This window comes from Salvelinus fontinalis, chromosome 35 (assembly GCF_029448725.1).
Source record: "Salvelinus fontinalis isolate EN_2023a chromosome 35, ASM2944872v1, whole genome shotgun sequence".
In the NCBI taxonomy this organism is placed as follows: Eukaryota; Metazoa; Chordata; class Actinopteri; order Salmoniformes; family Salmonidae; genus Salvelinus; species Salvelinus fontinalis.
Genome location: NC_074699.1, coordinates 37,947,313 through 37,969,289, shown reverse-complemented (window position 1 = coordinate 37,969,289; position 21,977 = coordinate 37,947,313). Strand labels below are relative to the sequence as shown.

At 46.2% G+C, this 21,977-nt stretch overlaps 1 protein-coding gene and 1 long non-coding RNA gene across 6 annotated transcripts in view; both read left to right on the top strand.

Annotated features, from left to right (window-relative positions):
- Window positions 1–6,344: 6,344 nt before the first annotated feature.
- lrrc28 (leucine rich repeat containing 28) overlaps window positions 6,345–21,977 on the top strand; it is a 43,976-nt gene continuing 28,343 nt past the window's right edge. The window contains exons 1-6 of one of the 3 annotated variants that reach the window (XM_055900117.1): window positions 6,345–6,449; window positions 6,965–7,104; window positions 7,383–7,476; window positions 7,910–7,950; window positions 10,099–10,136; window positions 17,465–17,602. In XM_055900117.1, the coding sequence (XP_055756092.1) occupies window positions 7,031–7,104; window positions 7,383–7,476; window positions 7,910–7,950; window positions 10,099–10,136; window positions 17,465–17,602 (385 nt within the window). In that variant the 5' untranslated portion in view covers window positions 6,345–6,449; window positions 6,965–7,030. The other 2 variants (XM_055900118.1, XM_055900119.1) reach the window with 2 other exon arrangements.
- Window positions 19,665–21,919, top strand: LOC129834823 (uncharacterized). 3 transcript variants are annotated; one of them, XR_008756305.1, is made up of 3 exons: window positions 19,665–20,210; window positions 20,251–21,092; window positions 21,133–21,919. It is a non-coding gene; the product is annotated as an uncharacterized LOC129834823 (long non-coding RNA). The 3 variants fall into 3 exon arrangements; XR_008756306.1 differs by having other exon boundaries at window positions 20,251–21,172; window positions 21,653–21,919; XR_008756307.1 differs by having other exon boundaries at window positions 20,251–21,572; window positions 21,733–21,919.

Here is a 21,977-nt window from a genome sequence, read left to right as displayed (position 1 = left end):
CTGCCATATCTACCCCCACTACTAGATCAAATAATGAGCTGCTACTGCCATATCTACCCCCACTACTAGATCAAATAATGAGCTGCTACTGCCATATCTACCCCCATTACTGGATCAAATAATGAGCTGCTACTGCCATATCTACCCCCATTACTGGATCAAATAATGAGCTGCTACATCTACCCTCACTACTAGATCAAATAATGAGCTGCTACTGCCACATCTACCCCCACTACTAGATCAAATAATGAGCTGCTACTGCCATATCGTACCCCCCACTACTAGATCAAATAATGAGCTGCTACTGCCATATCTACCCCCATTACTGGATCAAATAATGAGCTGCTACTGCCATATCTACCCCCATTACTAGATCAAATAATGAGCTGCTACTGCCATATCTACCCCCACTACTAGATCAAATAATGAGCTGCTACTGCCATATCTACCCCCATTACTGGATCAAATAATGAGCTGCTACATCTACCCTCACTACTAGATCAAATAATGAGCTGCTACTGCCACATCTACCCCCACTACTAGATCAAATAATGAGCTGCTACTGCCACATCTACCCCCACTACTAGATCAAATAATGAGCTGCTACTGCCATATCGTACCCCCCACTACTAGATCAAATAATGAGCTGCTACTGCCATATCTTCCCCCATTACTAGATCAAATAATGAGCTGCTACTGCCATATCGTACCCCCCACTACTAGATCAAATAATGAGCTGCTACTGCCATATCTACCCCCTATTACTAGATAAAATAATGAGCTGCTACTGCCATATCTACCCCCTATTACTAGATCAAATAATGAGCTGCTACTGCCATATCTACCCCCATTACTAGATCAAATAATGAGCTGCTACATCTACCCTCACTACTAGATCAAATAATGAGCTGCTACTGCCACATCTACCCCCACTACTAGATCAAATAATGACCTGCTACTGCCATATCTACCCCCATTACTAGATCAAATAATGAGCTGCTACTGCCATATCTACCCCCATTACTAGATCAAATAATGAGCTGCTACTGCCATATCTTCCCCCATTACTGGATCAAATAATGAGCTGCTACTGCCATATCTACCCCCATTACTAGATCAAATAATGAGCTGCTACTGCCATATCTACCCCCTTTACTAGATCAAATAATGAGCTGCTACTGCCATATCTACCCCCCATTACTAGATCAAATAATGAGCTGCTACTGCCACATCTACCCCCATTACTAGATCAAATAATGAGCTGCTACTGCCACATCTACCCCCATTACTAGATCAAATGATGCTAGGTGTCCACCACACTTTGATCCGTTAAGACCCATCCTCTCTAAGGGATCGTAAAGACGGGTTGAACACTAAACACTAATACACTCCATCTTTATTACATTTCAGACACGTTGAATAGCGGTTAATTGTAAACCTTTTCATTCCAGGAAGGTTAATATACTGGTACATCGGTTGATAATACTGTATGTTAGAAGTCCCAGTGGACTAGCTGGTTGGGAAGCATTTTGAAGGATTTTTTGTTCACAGCTAAATGTTTCCCTGCTTCACCTTAGTGCTTTTCCATTTAACTATTTATTTTAGTTTTTTTTTCCTTTTGTGATATTTGTAAATCACTACACAAAATGCCCGGTGAATAGTTCAACTATTACATGGAGATAATCCTTGTTCTCTTTCATTATTGGGGGGCATATATATATATTTTTTTTCTTCAGTCATCAATCTACCTCACTCTTCAGTCCAACGTGAAGGATATACTGCTTCTCTGAGGGCAGGCCCAAATCCACGTCATTCGCGTGAAGAAAAGACGGAAATACAGGGGGGCGGAGATCGGAGTGCCTTGCGAGAATTTGTTGGCGAGTGGGTAACCTGCCTCTACCATCTGTTCTATTTGCCAAAGTGCAATCACTGGAGAATAAACTGGATGATCTCTGCTAGAGACTATCCTACCAACGGGACATTAAAAACTGTAAAATGTTGTTTCACTGAGTCGTGGCTGAACGACGACACGGATAATATTCAGTAGCAGATGCCAGACCGATAACCAGGATGTGAACTCAGAGCATACGAGGACCAACTGGCAAGTGTCTTCACTAACATCTCCCTGACCGAGTCTGTAGTACCTACATGTTTCAAGCAGACCACCATAGTTCCTGTGCCCAAGAACACTAAGGTAACCTGCCTAAATCACTACCGACCCGTAGCACTCACGTCTGTAGCTTGGAAAGGCTGGTCATGGTCACATCAACACCATTATCCCAGAAACCCTAGACCCACTCCAATTTTCATACCGCCCCAACAGATCCACAGATGACACAATCTCTATTTCACTCCACACTGCCCTTTCCCACCTGGACAAAAGGAACACCTACGTGAGAATGTTATTCATTGAATACAGCTCAGCGATCAACACCATAGTGCCCACAAAGCTCATCACTAAGCTAAGGACCCTGGGACTAAACACCTCCCTCTGCAACTGGATCAGGGACTTCCTGATGGGCCGCCCCCATGTGGTGAGGGTAGGCAACAACATCCCTGCCACGCTGATTCTCAACACGGGAGCCCCTCAGGGTGCGTGCTTAGTCCCCTCCTGTATTCCCTGTTCACCCACCACTGTGTGGAAAGCACGACGCCAACACCATTAAGTTTGCTGACGACACAACAGTGGTAGGCCTGATCATCGACAACGATGAAGTAGCCTATAGGGAGGAGGTCAGAGACCTGGCAACGATGAGACAGCCTATAGGGAGGAGGTCAGAGACCTGACAACGATGAGACAGCCTATAGGGAGGAGGTCAGAGACCTGACAACGATGAGACAGCCTATAGGGAGGAGGTCAGAGACCTGACAACGATGAGACAGCCTATAGGGAGGAGGTCAGAGACCTGACAACGATGAGACAGCCTATAGGGAGGAGGTCAGAGACCTGACAACGATGAGACAGCCTATAGGGAGGAGGTCAGAGACCTGACAACGATGAGACAGCCTATAGGGAGGAGGTCAGAGACCTGACAACGATGAGACAGCCTATAGGGAGGAGGTCAGAGACCTGGCAACGATGAGACAGCCTATAGGGAGGAGGTCAGAGACCTGGCAACGATGAGACAGCCTATAGGGAGGAGGTTAGAGACCTGACAACGATGAGACAGCCTATAGGGAGGAGGTCAGAGACCTGGCAACGATGAGACAGCCTATAGGGAGGAGGTCAGAGACCTGACAACGATGAGACAGCCTATAGGGAGGAGGTCAGAGACCTGGCAACGATGAGACAGCCTATAGGGAGGAGGTCAGAGACCTGACAACGATGAGACAGCCTATAGGGAGGAGGTCAGAGACCTGGCAACGATGAGACAGCCTATAGGGAGGAGGTCAGAGACCTGGCAGTGTGGTGCCAAGACAACAACCTCTCCCTCAACGTGAGCAAGACAAAGGAGATGAACGTGGACTACAGGAAACGGAGGGCTGATCATGCCCCCATTCTCATCAACGGGGCTGTAGTGGAGCGGGTCGAGAGTTTCAAGTTCCTTGTTGTCCACATCACCAACAAACTATCATGGTCCAAACACACCAAGACAGTTGTGAAGAGGGCACGACAACACCTTTTCCCCCTCAGGAGACTGAAAAGATTTGGCATGGGTCCCCAGATCCTCAAAACGTTCTACAGCTGCACCATCGAGAGCATCCTGACCGGTTGCATCATCACCTGGTATGGCAACTGCTTGGCATCCAATCATATGGCGCTACAGAGGGTAGTGTGTACGGCCCAGTACATCACTGGGTCAAAGCTTCCTGCCATCCAGGAACTACAATGCATTCTGAAAGGATTCAGACCCCTGACTTTTTCCACATTTTGTTCAGTTACAGCCTTATTCTAAAATTGATTAAATTAAACAATTTCCTCAGCAATCTACACACAACACCCCATAATGACAAAGCTAAAACTGTTTTTTAGAAATGTTTGCTCATTTATTAAAAACAAATACCTTATTGACATAAGTATTCAGACCCTTTGCTATGAGACTCGAAATTGAGCTCAGGTGCATCCTGTTTCCATTGATCATCCTTCAGATGTTTCTACAACTTGATTGGAGATCACCTGTGGTACATTCAATTGATTGAACATGATTTGGAAAGGCACACACCTGTCTATATAAGGTCCCACAGTTGACAGTGAATTTCAGAGCAAAAACCAATCCATGAGGTCGAAGGAATTGTCCATGGAGCTCCAAGACAGGATTGTGTCGAGGCACAGATCTGGGGAAGGGTACCAAAACATTTATGCAGCATTGAAGGTCCCTGAGAAATCAGTGGCCTCCATCATTCTTAAATGGAAGAAGTTTGGAACCACCAAGACTCTTCCTAGAGCTGGCCGCCCGGCCAAACTGAGAATGGGGAGAAGGGCCTTGGTCAGGGAGGTGACCAAGAACCCAATGGTCACTCTGACAGCGCTCTAGAGTTCTTCTGTGGAGATGGTAGAATCTTCCAGAAGGACAACCATCTATGCAGCATTTCACCAATCAGGGCTTTATGGTAGAGTGGCTAGACGGAAGCCACTCCTCAGTAAAAGGCACATGGCTTTCATCAAGCTGCCCACTCAAGTAAAAGCTTAAAACGGTAACTAGTGCCTGCAGCCTGGTTCAGGTTAGCTACCCTTTGCCTTGATGACAGCTTTGCACACTCTGGGCATTCTCTCAACCAGCTTCACCTGTAATGCATTTCCAACAGTCTTGAAGGCGTTCCCACATATGCTGAGCACTTGTTGGCTGCTTCTCCTTCGCTCTGCGGTCCGACTCATCCCAAACCATCTCAATTGGGTTGAGGTCTGGGGATTATGGAGGCCAAGTCATCTGATGCAGCACTCCATCACTCTCCTTGGTAAAATAGCCCTTTCACAACCTAGAGATGTGTTAGGTCATTGTCCTTTGGTAATACAAATGATAGTCTCACTAGACCACCCCATCTGGTTTGGGCTTAGTGGGACTATCATATCACTAAGCCCAAATCAGATAGAATGGCATATCACTGCAGAATGCTGTTGTAGCCATGCTGGTTATGTGTGCCTTGAATTCTAAATAAATCACAGACAGTGTCACCAGCAAAGCATCCCCACACCATCACACCTCCTCCTCCATGCTTCACGGTGGGAACCACACATGCGTAGATCATCCGTTCACCTACTCTGCATCTCACAAAGACACGGCGGTTGGAACCAAAAATCTCCAATTTGGGCTCCAGACCAAAGGACAAATTTCCACAGGTCTAATGTCCATTGCTCGTGTTTCTTGGCCCAAGCGACACTCTTCTTAATGGTGTCCTTTTAGTAGTGGTTTCTTTGCAGCAATTTGGCCATGAAGGCCTGTTTCACGCAGTCTCCTCTGAACAGTTGATGTTGAGATGTGTCTGTTACTTGAATCGGTGAAGCATTTATTTGGGCAGCAATTTATGAGGCTGGTAACTCTAATGAACTTATCCTCTGCAGCAGAGGTAACTCTGGGTCTTCCTTTCCTGTGGCGGTCCTCATGAGAGCCAGTTTCATCATAGCGCTTGATGGTTTTTGCAACTGCACTTTCAAAGTTCTTGAAATGTTCCGTATTGACTGACCTACATGTCTTAAAAGTAATGATGGACTGTTGTTTCTCTTTGCTTATTTGACTTGTTCTTGCCATAATGGACTTGGTCTTTTACCAAACAGGGCTATCTTCTGTATACCACCCCTACCTTGTCACAACACAACTGATTGGCTCAAACGCATTAAGAAGAAAATGAATTCCACATCTATTTTCTTTTAAATTGAAATGCATTCCAGGTGACTACCTTATGAAGCTTGTTGAGAGAATGCCAAGAGTGTGCAAAGCTGTCATCCAGGCAAAGGTTGGCTATTTGAAGAAAATAAAATATAAAATACTTTTTGATTTGTCTCAAACTTTGTTTACTACATGATTCCATATGTGTTATTTCATAGTTTTGATGTCGTCACTATTATTCTACAATTTAGAAAATAGTAATAAAAAAAATAAGAAAAACCCTTGAATTGAAGAGGTGTTTTAAAACTTTTGACTGGTAGTGTATATTGTAAGCAAAAGGATGTTCCCCGATGCTGGAAGGGGGGCCGAGTGGAAAGGTTTGGGAACCCCTGCTGTACCTGATATGCTTAACTCAGTATGCCACTGTATACATGTTCTGAGACGACCCAGACATCGTCTCAAAGATACTGATGTGTGGTGCATTTGGTTCTGGAGGAAGAGCGCCCTCGTGTCGCTAAAGCTAGAATCGTTACGATGCCTCAAAAACTACAACAACCGGCCAACAAGTCACATCCGGGCGCCGGTCAATGACGTCGGCGTTGACTTTTTGACGTCTGTTGATAAAATATCAAGATGTGCCCACAGGGACGTGATGAGGCTTTACATTGTTTCTGCAAGGATAAGGTAAAGGAAGTAGCTAAGCTAACAGTTTGACATGAATAAGCAGTTCACTTGGAGATGTGCTCTCAAAGAAGCTAGCTACTGTTTTGAAACGTTTGATAATGTTGGTTTTAATTGGCCGTACAGGGCTAGCTAGCTACTTACATAAGTTAACTGTTTGTTTTGCACATTGCCAAGGAAGACCCAAGTGCTCGCAACTAACGTTCGCTTACTCTGCATGTCATATAGCAACGTTAACGTTACTGATATGCTAACGTTAGCTCGCAAGTTACAGTACAGTAGGACCGAAGATACTGCTGATATAACTAGCTAACGTTACTAGCTAGCTAGATAGCATCTTTCCTACGGTATGTATTGTACATTCAACCAAGCTGTATGTCTGATTGATGAATAAAACATTGTGTTTTACTGTATCTAACTATTGCACATGTAGGTGTTATATTTTGCCAATGCATCATGTTCCCAGTCTGATTATAGGGAACATCTCTGTTGTGTTCCTGTTAATTCTCCTCTCTAAGGTGTCGCCGTGGTTTAGATAGAAAACCAGGAAAAGGACAGGAAGTGACGGTACAGGAAGTGTTGCCATGGCGTCTGAGCTGCAGGAGGCGATCTGCATGGCCAAGCAGGAGCGTCACAAGAACTTGTTCCTCAACTACAGGTGTGATTTATTAAGACGTGTTACTATGTGTTAAGTTATATGTTGTGTGATTTATTAAGACATGTTACTATGTGTTAAGTTATATGTTCTTTATTCAACCTGTTCCTCAACTACAGGTGTGTGATTTATTAAGTCATGTTACTATGTGTTAAGTTATATGTTGTGTGATTTATTAAGTCATGTTACTATGTGTTAAGTTATATGTTGTGTGATTTATTAAGTCATGTTACTATGTGTTAAGTTATATGTTCTTTATTCAACCTGTTCCTCATCTACAGGAACCTGAACATCTTTCCTGTCGAGCTGCTGAAGGATGAAGGACTACAGTTCCTACAGAGGCTTTATATGAAGAGGAACTCTCTCACCACGCTGGTACAGACTGGTGGGGTCTCTGGTCCAGGCTGTTACGTAACACCTTGGACCAGAGATACATTTACATTTAAGTCATTTAGCAGACGCTCTTATCCAGAGCGACTTACAAATTGGTGCATTCACCTTATGATATCCAGTGGAACAACCACTTTACAATATCCACTTTGTGCGTCTCCCCACGGACCTCCCGGTCGCGGCCGGCTGCGACAGAGCCTGGGCGTGAACCCAGAGACTCTGGTGGCGCAGCTAGCCCTGCGATGCAGTACTCTAGACCACTGCGCCACCCGGGAGATAGGTGTCTGTTTTAGATGGTTTAGATCCAGTATTAATGTGGTAACTCTCCTTCTGTAGCTCTTAGTGATGTAGTCAGTCTTCTGTCATCGGTTGCATTATGGTCTGTGTTCTAAAAACATCCTTTCTCTCCTTTCTGCAGCCGGATAATCTAGCACAGAAGCTCCCCAACTTAATAGAGCTGTAAGTATAGAAGCTCCCCTACTTAATAGAGCTGTAAGTATAGAAGCTCCCCTACTTAATAGAGCTGTAAGTAAAAGAAGCTCCCCAACTTAATAGAGCTGTAAGTATAGAAGCTCCCCTACTTAATAGAGCTGTAAGTATAGAAGCTCCCCTACTTAATAGAGCTGTAAGTATAGAAGCTCCCCTACTTAATAGAGCTGTAAGTATAGAAGCTCCCCTACTTAATAGAGCTGTAAGTAACAGAAGCTCCCCAACTTAATAGAGCTGTAAGTATAGAAGCTCCCCTACTTAATAGAGCTGTAAGTATAGAAGCTCCCCTACTTAATAGAGCTGTAAGTATAGAAGCTCCCCTACTTAATAGAGCTGTAAGTATAGAAGCTCCCCTACTTAATAGAGCTGTAAGTATAGAAGCTCCCCTACTTAATACAGCTGTAAGTATAGAAGCTCCCCTACTTAATACAGCTGTAAGTATAGAAGCTCCCCTACTTAATACAGCTGTAAGTATAGAAGCTCCCCTACCTAATAGAGCTGTAAGTATAGAAACTCCCCTACTTAATAGAGCTGTAAGTATAGAAGCTCCCCTACTTAATACAGCTGTAAGTATAGAAGCTCCCCTACTTAATACAGCTGTAAGTATAGAAGCTCCCCTACCTAATAGAGCTGTAAGTATAGAAACTCCCCTACTTAATAGAGCTGTAAGTATAGAAGCTCCCCTACTTAATAGAGCTGTAAGTATAGAAGCTCCCCTACCTAATAGAGCTGTAAGTATAGAAACTCCCCTACTTAATAGAGCTGTAAGTATAGAAGCTCCCCTACTTAATAGAGCTGTAAGTATAGAAGCTCCCCTACTTAATAGAGCTGTAAGTATAGAAGCTCCCCTACTTAATAGAGCTGTAAGTATAGAAGCTCCCCTACTTAATAGAGCTGTAAGTATAGAAGCTCCCCTACTTAATAGAGCTGTAAGTATAGAAGCTCCCCTACTTAATAGAGCTGTAAGTATAGAAGCTCCCCTACTTAATAGAGCTGTAAGTAACAGAAGCTCCCCAACTTAATAGAGCTGTAAGTATAGAAGCTCCCCTACTTAATAGAGCTGTAAGTATAGAAGCTCCGCTACTTAATAGAGCTGTAAGTATAGAAGCTCCCCTACTTAATAGAGCTGTAAGTATAGAAGCTCCCCTACTTAATAGAGCTGTAAGTATAGAAGCTCCCCTACTTAATAGAGCTGTAAGTATAGAAGCTCCCCTACTTAATACAGCTGTAAGTATAGAAGCTCCCCTACTTAATACAGCTGTAAGTATAGAAGCTCCCCTACCTAATAGAGCTGTAAGTATAGAAACTCCCCTACTTAATAGAGCTGTAAGTATAGAAACTCCCCTACTTAATAGAGCTGTAAGTATAGAAGCTCCCCTACCTAATAGAGCTGTAAGTATAGAAGCTCCCCTACCTAATAGAGCTGTAAGTATAGAAGCTCCCCTACTTAATACAGCTGTAAGTATAGAAGCTCCCCTACTTAATACAGCTGTAAGTATAGAAGCTCCCCTACTTAATACAGCTGTAAGTATAGAAGCTCCCCTACTTAATACAGCTGTAAGTATAGAAGCTCCCCTACCTAATAGAGCTGTAAGTATAGAAACTCCCCTACTTAATAGAGCTGTAAGTATAGAAGCTCCCCTACTTAATACAGCTGTAAGTATAGAAGCTCCCCTACTTAATACAGCTGTAAGTATAGAAGCTCCCCTACCTAATAGAGCTGTAAGTATAGAAACTCCCCTACTTAATAGAGCTGTAAGTATAGAAGCTCCCCTACTTAATAGAGCTGTAAGTATAGAAGCTCTCCTACTTAATAGAGCTGTAAGTAACAGAAGCTCCCCTACTTAATACAGCTGTAAGTATAGAGCTGTAAGTAACAGAAGCTCCCCTACTTAATAGAGCTGTAAGTAGAAAATCATATTTTCTGACTGTAGGAAAGACATCGGGGCAGGAATACATAGGAACTGTTGGACAGCAGTTTTGATGCGTCCACTAGATGGCGCTACAGTCGCATTTTGGGAAAGTAATCAACCGTTGTGGTCTTTCACATGTTTGGTACTTTTGACTTGTTGACGCTTGTCAATCTTTTAAAGGGTCATTGGTCTTTGTCTCTTCAAGGTATCTGCATTCCAACAACATAACCTGTGTTCCTGAAGGTGATGATCTTCAGTCATTTAGAAGAGGCTGATACTACACTGCTGAAGAAAATAAAGGGAACACTAAAATAACACATCCTAGATCTGAATGAATGAAATATTCTTATTAAATACTTTTTTCTTTTACATAGTTGAATGTGCTGACAACGAAATCACACAAGAATTATCAGTGGAAATCAAATGTATCAACCCATGGAGGTCTGGATTTGGAGTCACACTCAAAATTAAAGTGGAAAACCACAGTACAGGCTGATTCAACTTTGATGTGATGTCCTTAAAACAAGTCAAAATCAGACTCAGTAGTGTGTGTGGCCTCCACGTGCCTGTATGACCTCCCTACAACGCCTGGGCATGCTCCTGATGAGGTGGCGGATGGTCTCCTGAGGGATCTCCTCCCAGACCTGGACTAAAGCATCCGCCAACTCCTGGACAGTCTGTGGTGCAACGTGGCGTTGGTGGATGGAGCGAGACATGATGTCCCAGATGTGCTCAATTGGATTCAGGTCTGGGAACGGGCGGGCCAGTCCATAGCATCAATGCCTTCCTCTTGCAGGAACTGCTGACACACTCCAGCCACATGAGGTCTAGCATTGTCTTGCATTAGGAGGAACCCAGGGCCAACCGCACCAGCATATGGTCACACAAGGGGTCTGAGGATCTCATCTCGGTACCTAATGGCAGTCAGGCTACCTCTGGCGAGCACATGGAGGGCTGTGCAGCCCCACAAAGAAATGCCACCCCACACCATGACTGACCCATCGCCAAACCGGTCATGCTGGAGGATGTTGCAGGCAGCAGAACGTTCTCCACGGCGTCTCCAGACTCTGTCACGTCTGTCACATGTGCTCATGTACTCAGTGTGAACCTGCTTTCATCTGTGAAGAGCACAGGGCGCCAGTGGCGAATTTGCCAATCTTGGTGTTCTCTGGCAAATGTCAAACGTCCTGCACGGTGTTGGGCTGTAAGCACAACCCCACCTGTGGACGTCGGGACCTCATACCACCCTCATGGAGTCTGTTTCTGACCGTTTGAGCAGACACATGCACATTTGTGGCCTGCTGGAGGTCATTTTGCAGGGCTCTGGCAGTGCTCCTCCTTACACAACGGCGGAGGTACCGGTCCTGCTGCTGGGTTGTTGCCCTCCTACGGCCTCCTCCACGTCTCCTGATGTACTGGCCTGGCTCCTGGTAGCGCCTGCATGCTCTGGACACTACGCTGACAGACACAGCAAACTTTTTTGCCACAGTTCGCATTGATGTGCCATCCTGGATGAACTGCACTACCTGAGCCACTTGTGTGGGTTGTAGACTCTGTCTCATGCTACCACTAGAGTGAAAGCACCGCCAGCATTCAAAAGTGACCAAAACATCAGCCAGGAAGCATAGGAACTGAGAAGTGGTCTGTGGTCACCACCTGCAGAACCACTCCTTTATTGGGGGTGTCTTGCTAATTGCCTATAATTTCCACCTTTTGTCTATTCCATTTGCACAACAGCATGTGAAATTTATTGTCAATCAGTGTTGCTTCCTAAGTGGACAGTTTGATTTCACAGAAGTGTGATTGACTTGGAGTTACATTGTGTTGTTTAAGTGTTACCTTTATTTTTTTGAGCAGTGTATTATACTGAGTTACTTACATTCAACACCTTGGCAGTACTACATAGAGCCATGACTACATGGAACTCTATTCCACAGTACTACATAGAGCCATGACTACATGGAACTCTATTCCACAGTACTACATAGAGCCATGACTACATGGAACTCTATTCCACAGTACTACATAGAGCCATGACTACATGGAACTCTATTCCACAGTACTACATAGAGCCATGACTACATGGAACTCTATTCCACAGTACTACATAGAGCCATGACTACATGGAACTCTATTCCACAGTACTACATAGAGCCATGACTACATGGAACTCTATTCCACAGTACTACATAGAGCCACGACTACATGGAACTCTATTCCACAGTACTACATAGAGCCACGACTACATGGAACTCTATTCCACAGTACTACATAGAGCCATGACTACATGGAACTCTATTCCACAGTACTACATAGAGCCATGACTACATGGAACTCTATTCCACAGTACTACATAGAGCCATGACTACATGGAACTCTATTCCACAGTACTACATAGAGCCACGACTACATGGAACTCTATTCCACAGTACTACATAGAGCCACGACTACATGGAACTCTATTCCACAGTACTACATAGAGCCACGACTACATGGAACTCTATTCCACAGTACTACATAGAGCCACGACTACATGGAACTCTATTCCACAGTACTACATAGAGCCACGACTACATGGAACTCTATTCCACAGTAGTACATAGAGCCATGACTACATGGAACTCTATTCCACAGTACTACATAGAGCCATGACTACATGGAACTCTATTCCACAGTACTACATAGAGCCATGACTACATGGAACTCTATTCCACAGTACTACATAGAGCCATGACTACATGGAACTCTATTCCACAGTACTACATAGAGCCATGACTACATGGAACTCTATTCCACAGTACTACATAGAGCCACGACTACATGGAACTCTATTCCACAGTACTACATAGAGCCACGACTACATGGAACTCTATTCCACAGTACTACATAGAGCCACGACTACATGGAACTCTATTCCACAGTACTACATAGAGCCACGACTACATGGAACTCTATTCCACAGTACTACATAGAGCCACGACTACATGGAACTCTATTCCACAGTAGTACATAGAGCCACGACTACATGGAACTCTATTCCACAGTACTACATAGAGCCACGACTACATGGAACTCTATTCCACAGTACTACATAGAGCCACGACTACATGGAACTCTATTCCACAGTAGTACATAGAGCCATGACTACATGGAACTCTATTCCACAGTACTACATAGAGCCATGACTACATGGAACTCTATTCCACAGTACTACATAGAGCCATGACTACATGGAACTCTATTCCACAGTACTACATAGAGCCATGACTACATGGAACTCTATTCCACAGTACTACATAGAGCCATGACTACATGGAACTCTATTCCACAGTACTACATAGAGCCACGACTACATGGAACTCTATTCCACAGTACTACATAGAGCCACGACTACATGGAACTCTATTCCACAGTACTACATAGAGCCATGACTACATGGAACTCTATTCCACAGTACTACATAGAGCCACGACTACATGGAACTCTATTCCACAGTAGTACATAGAGCCATGACTACATGGAACTCTATTCCACAGTACTACATAGAGCCATGACTACATGGAACTCTATTCCACAGTACTACATAGAGCCATGACTACATGGAACTCTATTCCACAGTACTACATAGAGCCATGACTACATGGAACTCTATTCCACAGTACTACATAGAGCCATGACTACATGGAACTCTATTCCACAGTACTACATAGAGCCACGACTACATGGAACTCTATTCCACAGTACTACATAGAGCCACGACTACATGGAACTCTATTCCACAGTACTACATAGAGCCACGACTACATGGAACTCTATTCCACAGTACTACATAGAGCCATGACTACATGGAACTCTATTCCACAGTAGTACATAGAGCCATGACTACATGGAACTCTATTCCACAGTACTACATAGAGCCATGACTACATGGAACTCTATTCCACAGTACTACATAGAGCCATGACTACATGGAACTCTATTCCACAGTACTACATAGAGCCATGACTACATGGAACTCTATTCCACAGTACTACATAGAGCCATGACTACATGGAACTCTATTCCACAGTACTACATAGAGCCACGACTACATGGAACTCTATTCCACAGTACTACATAGAGCCATGACTACATGGAACTCTATTCCACAGTACTACATAGAGCCATGACTACATGGAACTCTATTCCACAGTACTACATAGAGCCATGACTACATGGAACTCTATTCCACAGTACTACATAGAGCCACGACTACATGGAACTCTATTCCACAGTACTACATAGAGCCACGACTACATGGACCTCTATTCCACAGTACTACATAGAGCCACGACTACATGGAACTCTATTCCACAGTACTACATAGAGCCATGACTACATGGAACTCTATTCCACAGTACTACATAGAGCCATGACTACATGGAACTCTATTCCACATCAAGTAACTGATGCAGCAGTAGAAAGCAGCAGTAGCAGTAAAAAAAAATACACCTTAGTCCCAGCTGTTCAATGTGAAGCAACACAAACATAGGCACACACACACACTATAACATACGCACTATACACACACATACACACCGATTTTGTTTTGTAGATATGTGCTAGTAGAGTAGTGGTCCAAGGGAACACTTAATGTGCTGTGAAATGTAATGTTTAAAAATGATAAACTGCCTTAATTTTGCTGGACCAAGTAGCTGCTGCCTTGGCAGGAACTAATGGGGGTCCATAATAAACCCCAGGAAGAGTAGCTGCTGCCTTGGCAGGAACTAATGGGGATCCATAATAAACCTCAGGAAGAGTAGCTGCTGCCTTGGCAGGAACTAATGGGGATCCATAATAAACCCCAGGAAGAGTAGCTGCTGCCTTGGCAGGAACTAATGGGGATCCATAATACACCCCAGGAAGAGTAGCTGCTGCCTTGGCAGGAACTAATGGGGATCCATAATAAACCCCAGGAAGAGTAGCTGCTGCCTTGGCAGGAACTAATGGGGATCCATAATAAACCTCAGGAAGAGTAGCTGCTGCCTTGGCAGGAACTAATGGGGATCCATAATAAACCCCAGGAAGAGTAGCTGCTGCCTTGACAGGAACTAATGGGGATCCATAATAAACCCCAGGAAGAGTAGCTGCTGCCTTGGCAGGAACTAATGGGGATCCATAATAAACCCCAGGAAGAGTAGCTGCTGCCTTGACAGGAATTAATGGGGATCCATAATAAACCCCAGGAAGAGTAGCTGCTGTCATGGCAGGAACTAATGGGGATCCATAATACACCCCAGGAAGAGTAGCTGCTGCCTTGGCAGGAACTAATGGGGATCCATAATAAACCCCAGGAAGAGTAGCTGCTGCCTTGACAGGAATTAATGGGGATCCATAATAAACCCCAGGAAGAGTAGCTGCTGCCTTGGCAGGAACTAATGGGGATCCATAATACACCCCAGGAAGAGTAGCTGCTGCCTTGGCAGGAACTAATGGGGATCCATAATAAACCTCAGGAAGAGTAGCTGCTGCCTTGGCAGGAACTAATGGGGATCCATAATAAACCCCAGGAAGAGTAGCTGCTGCCTTGGCAGGAACTAATGGGGATCCATAATAAACCCCAGGAAGAGTAGCTGCTGCCTTGGCAGGAACTAATGGGGATCCATAATAAACCCCAGGAAGAGTAGCTGCTGCCTAGGCAGGAACTAATGGAGATCTGTAATAATCCCCAGGAATAGTAGCTGCTGCCTAGGCAGGAACTAATGGAGATCTGTAATAATCCCCAGGAATAGTAGCTGCTGCCTTGACAGGAACTAATGGGGATCCATAATGAACCCCAGGAAGAGTAGCTGCTGCCTTGACAGGAACTAATGGGGATCCATAATAAACCCCAGGAAGAGTAGCTGCTGCCTTGACAGGAATTAATGGGGATCCATAATAAACCCCAGGAAGAGTAGCTGCTGCCTTGGCAGGAACTAATGGGGATCCATAATACACCCCAGGAAGAGTAGCTGCAGCCTTGGCAGGAACTAATGGGGATCCATAATAAACCCCAGGAAGAGTAGCTGCTGCCTTGGCAGGAACTAATGGGGATCCATAATAAACCCCAGGAAGAGTAGCTGCTGCCTTGGCAGGAACTAATGGAGATCCATAATAATCCCCAGGAAGAGTAGCTGCTGCCTTGACAGAAAGTAATGGGGATCCATAATGAACCCCAGGAAGAGTAGCTGCTACCTTGACAGGAATTAATGGGGATCCATAATAAACCCCAGGAAGAGTAGCTGCTGCCTTGACAGGAACTAATGGGGATCCATAATAAACCCCAGGAAGAGTATCTGCAGCCTTAACAGGAACTAATGGGGATCCATAATAAACCCCAGGAAGAGTAGCTGCTGCCTTGACAGGAACTAATGGGGATCCATAATAAACCCCAGGAAGAGTAGCTGCTGCCTTGACAGGAACTAATGGGGATCCATAATAAACCCCAGGAAGAGTAGCTGCTGCTTTCGCAGGAACTAATGGGGATCCATAATAAACCCCAGGAAGAGTAGCTGCTACCTTGACAGGAATTAATAGGGATCCATAATAAACCCCAGGAAGAGTAGCTGCTGCCTTGGCTGGAACTAATGGGGATCCATAATAAACCCCAGGAAGAGTAGCTGCTGCCTTGGCAGGAACTAATGGGGATCCATAATAAACACCAGGAAGAGTAGCTGCTGCCTTGGCTGGAACTAATGGGGGTCCATAATAAACCCCAGGAAGAGTAGCTGCTGCCTTGGCAGGAACCAATGGAGATCCATAATGCATACTAATACAGGTATCCCAATCAGTGTTGTCATTTGAACGTTTACACAGTAAACAAACAGTTGTATTGAAGCCAAATATCTGACTGTAATGTTTTCTGAGTAGCTGATAACCGGTTACCATTGAGGAGGTTCTAACTTAAAGGTGATGTTTACTCTACCATACTATAAGATGTCTGTCCTGTCTTCAGCGATAGGTAACCTGTCCTGTCCTCAGCGATAGGTAACCTGTCCTGTCCTCAGCTTTAGGTAACCTGTCCTGTCCTCAGCGATAGGTAACCTGTCCTGTCCTCAGCGATAGGTAACCTGTCCTGTCCTCAGCTTTAGGTAACCTGTCCTGTCCTCAGCTATAGGTAACCTGTCCTGTCCTCAGCTATAGGTAACCTGTCCTGTCCTCAGCTATAGGTAACCTGTCCTGTCCTCAGAGATAGGTAACCTGTCCTGTCCTCAGCTATAGGTAACCTGTCCTGTCCTCAGCGATAGGTAACCTGTCCTGTCCTCGGCGATAGGTAACCTGTCCTGTCCTCAGCTTTAGGTAACCTGTCCTGTCCTCAGCTTTAGGTAACCTGTCCTGTCCTCAGCTATAGGTAACCTGTCCTGTCCTCAGCTATAGGTAACCTGTCCTGTCCTCAGCTATAGGTAACCTGTCCTGTCCTCAGAGATAGGTAACCTGTCCTGTCCTCAGCGATAGGTAACATGTCCTGTCCTCAGCGATAGGTAACCTGTCCTGTCCTCAGCAATAGGTAACCTGTCCTGTCCTCAGCGATAGGTAACCTGTCCTGTCCTCAGCTATAGGTAACCTGTCCAGGCTGCAGTCTTTAGACCTGAGTGACAACGCTCTGCAGGTCATCTGCCCAGAGATCGGCAGGCTGAGGTCCCTACGACACCTGAGACTGGCCAACAACCAGCTGAAATACCTGCCTCCAGGTAAGACTGACCAACAACCAGCTGAAATACCTGCCTCCAGGTAAGACTGACCAACAACCAGCTGAAATACCTGCCTCCAGGTAATACTGGCCAACAACCAGCTGAAATACCTGCCTCCAGGTAAGACTGACCCAACAACCAGCTGAAATACCTGCCTCCAGGTAAGACTGACCCAACAACCAGCTGAAATACCTGACTCCAGGTAAGACTGACCAACAACCAGCTGAAATACCTGCCTCCAGGTAAGACTGACCAACAACCAGCTGAAATACCTGCCTCCAGGTAAGACTGACCCAACAACCAGCTGAAATACCTGCCTCCAGGTAACACTGACCAACAACCAGCTGAAATACCTGCCTCCAGGTAAGACTGGCCCACAACCAGCTGAAATACCTGCCTCCAGGTAAGACTGACCAACAACCAGCTGAAATACCTGCCTCCAGGTAAGACTGGCCCACAACCAGCTGAAATACTTGCCTCCAGGTAAGACTGATCCACAACCAGCTGAAATACCTGCCTCCAGGTAATACTGGCCAACAACCAGCTGAAATACCTGCCTCCAGGTAATACTGGCCAACAACCAGCTGAAATACCTGCCTCCAGGTTAGAATGACCAACAACCAGCTGAAATACCTGCCTCCAGGTAAGACTGACCCACAACCAGCGGAAATACATGCCTCCAGGTAAGACTGGCCAACAACCAGCTGAAATACCGGCCTCCAGGTAAGACTGACCCAACAACCAGCTGAAATACCTGCCTCCAGGTAAGACTGGCCAACAACCAGCTGAAATACCTGCCTCCAGGTAAGACTGGCCCACAACCAGCTGAAATACCTGCCAGCAGGCAAGACTGACCCACAACCAGCTGAAATACCTGCCTCCAGGTAAGACTGACCAACAACCAGCTGAAATACCTGCCTCCAGGTAAGACTGACCCACAACCAGCTGAAATACCTGCCAGCAGGTAAGACTGACCCACAACCAGCTGAAATACCTGCCTCCAGGTAAGACTGGCCCACAACCAGCTGAAATACCTGCCTCCAGGTAAGACTGGCCCACAAACAGCTGAAATACCTGCCTCCAGGTAAGACTGACCCACAACCAGCTGAAATACCTGCCTCCAGGTAAGACTGGCCAACAACCAGCTGAAATACCTGCCTCCAGGTAAGACTGGCCCACAACCAGCTGAAATACCTGCCTCCAGGTAAGACTGACCCACAACCAGCTGAAATACCTGCCTCCAGGTAAGACTGACCCACAACCAGCTGAAATACCTGCCTCCAGGTAAGACTGGCCAACAACCAGCTGAAATACCTGCCTCCAGGTAATACTGGCCAACAACCAGCTGAAATACCTGCCTCCAGGTAATACTGGCCAACAACCAGCTGAAATACCTGCCTCCAGGTAAGACTGATCCACAACCAGCTGAAATACCTGCCTCCAGGTAAGACTGACCCACAACCAGCTGAAATACCTGCCTCCAGGTAAGACTGGCCAACAACCAGCTGAAATACCTGCCTCCAGGTAAGACTGACCCACAACCAGCTGAAATACCTGCCTCCAGGTAAGACTGGCCCACAACCAGCTGAAATACCTGCCTCCAGGTAAGACTGACCAACAACCAGCTGAAATACCTGCCTCCAGGTAAGACTGGCCCACAACCAGCTGAAATACCTGCCTCCAGGTAAGACTGGCCCACAACCAGCTGAAATACCTGCCTCCAGGTAAGACTGACCAACAACCAGCTGAAATACCTGCCTCCAGGTAAGACTGGCCCACAACCAGCTGAAATACCTGCCTCCAGGTAAGACTGGCCCACAACCAGCTGAAATACCTGCCTCCAGGTAAGACTGACCCACAACCAGCTGAAATACCTGCCTCCAGGTAAGACTGACCCACAACCAGCTGAAATACCTTCCTCCAGGTAAGACTGGCCCACAACCAGCTGAAATACCTGCCTCCAGGTAAGACTGACCCACAACCAGCTGAAATACCTGCCTCCAGGTAAGACTGACCCACAACCAGCTGAAATACCTGCCTCCAGGTAAGACTGACCCAACAACCAGCTGAAATACCTGCCTCCAGGTAAGACTGGCCCACAACCAGCTGAAATACCTGCCTCCAGGTAATACTGGCCAACAACCAGCTGAAATACCTGCCTCCAGGTAAGACTGACCCAACAACCAGCTGAAATACCTGCCTCCAGGTAAGACTGACCCAACAACCAGCTGAAATACCTGACTCCAGGTAAGACTGACCAACAACCAGCTGAAATACCTGCCTCCAGGTAAGACTGACCAACAACCAGCTGAAATACCTGCCTCCAGGTAAGACTGACCAACAACCAGCTGAAATACCTGCCTCCAGGTAAGACTGACCCAACAACCAGCTGAAATACCTGCCTCCAGGTAACACTGACCAACAACCAGCTGAAATACCTGCCTCCAGGTAAGACTGGCCCACAACCAGCTGAAATACCTGCCTCCAGGTAAGACTGACCAACAACCAGCTGAAATACCTGCCTCCAGGTAAGACTGGCCCACAACCAGCTGAAATACCTGCCTCCAGGTAAGACTGATCCACAACCAGCTGAAATACCTGCCTCCAGGTAATACTGGCCAACAACCAGCTGAAATACCTGCCTCCAGGTAAGACTGACCAACAACCAGCTGAAATACCTGCCTCCAGGTAAGACTGACCCAACAACCAGCTGAAAAACCTGCCTCCAGGTAAGACTGATCCACAACCAGCTGAAATACCTGCCTCCAGGTAAGACTGACCAACAACCAGCTGAAATACCTGCCTCCAGGTAAGACTGACCCACAACCAGCTGAAATACCTGCCTCCAGGTAATACTGGCCAACAACCAGCTGAAATACCTGCCTCCAGGTAAGACTGACCAACAACCAGCTGAAATACCTGCCTCCAGGTAAGACTGACCCACAACCAGCTGAAATACCTGCCTCCAGGTAATACTGGCCAACAACCAGCTGAAATACCTGCCTCCAGGTTAGACTGACCAACAACCAGCTGAAATACCTGCCTCCAGGTAAGACTGACCCACAACCAGCGGAAATACATGCCTCCAGGTAAGACTGGCCAACAACCAGCTGAAATACCGGCCTCCAGGTAAGACTGACCCAACAACCAGCTGAAATACCTGCCTCCAGGTAAGACTGGCCAACAACCAGCTGAAATACCTGCCTCCAGGTAAGACTGGCCCACAACCAGCTGAAATACCTGCCTCCAGGTAAGACTGACCCACAACCAGCTGAAATACCTGCCTCCAGGTAAGACTGACCCACAACCAGCTGAAATACCTGCCTCCAGGTAAGACTGGCCAACAACCAGCTGAAATACCTGCCTCCAGGTAATACTGGCCAAAAACCAGCTGAAATACCTGCCTCCAGGTAATACTGGCCAACAACCAGCTGAAATACCTGCCTCCAGGTAAGACTGATCCACAACCAGCTGAAATACCTGCCTCCAGGTAAGACTGACCCACAACCAGCTGAAATACCTGCCTCCAGGTAAGACTGACCAACAACCAGCTGAAATACCTGCCTCCAGGTAAGACTGGCCCACAACCAGCTGAAATACCTGCCTCCAGGTAAGACTGGCCCACAACCAGCTGAAATACCTGCCTCCAGGTAAGACTGACCCACAACCAGCTGAAATACCTGCCTCCAGGTAAGACTGACCCACAACCAGCTGAAATACCTGCCTCCAGGTAAGACTGGCCAACAACCAGCTGAAATACCTGCCTCCAGGTAAGACTGGCCCACAACCAGCTGAAATACCTGCCTCCAGGTAAGACTGACCCACAACCAGCTGAAATACCTGCCTCCAGGTAAGACTGACCCACAACCAGCTGAAATACCTGCCTCCAGGTAAGACTGACCCACAACCAGCTGAAATACCTGCCTCCAGGTAAGACTGGCCAACAACCAGCTGAAATACCTGCCTCCAGGTAATACTGGCCAAAAACCAGCTGAAATACCTGCCTCCAGGTAATACTGGCCAACAACCAGCTGAAATACCTGCCTCCAGGTAAGACTGATCCACAACCAGCTGAAATACCTGCCTCCAGGTAAGACTGACCCACAACCAGCTGAAATACCTGCCTCCAGGTAAGACTGGCCAACAACCAGCTGAAATACCTGCCTCCAGGTAAGACTGACCCACAACCAGCTGAAATACCTGCCTCCAGGTAAGACTGGCCCACAACCAGCTGAAATACCTGCCTCCAGGTAAGACCGACCAACAACCAGCTGAAATACCTGCCTCCAGGTAAGACTGGCCCACAACCAGCTGAAATACCTGCCTCCAGGTAAGACTGGCCCACAACCAGCTGAAATACCTGCCTCCAGGTAAG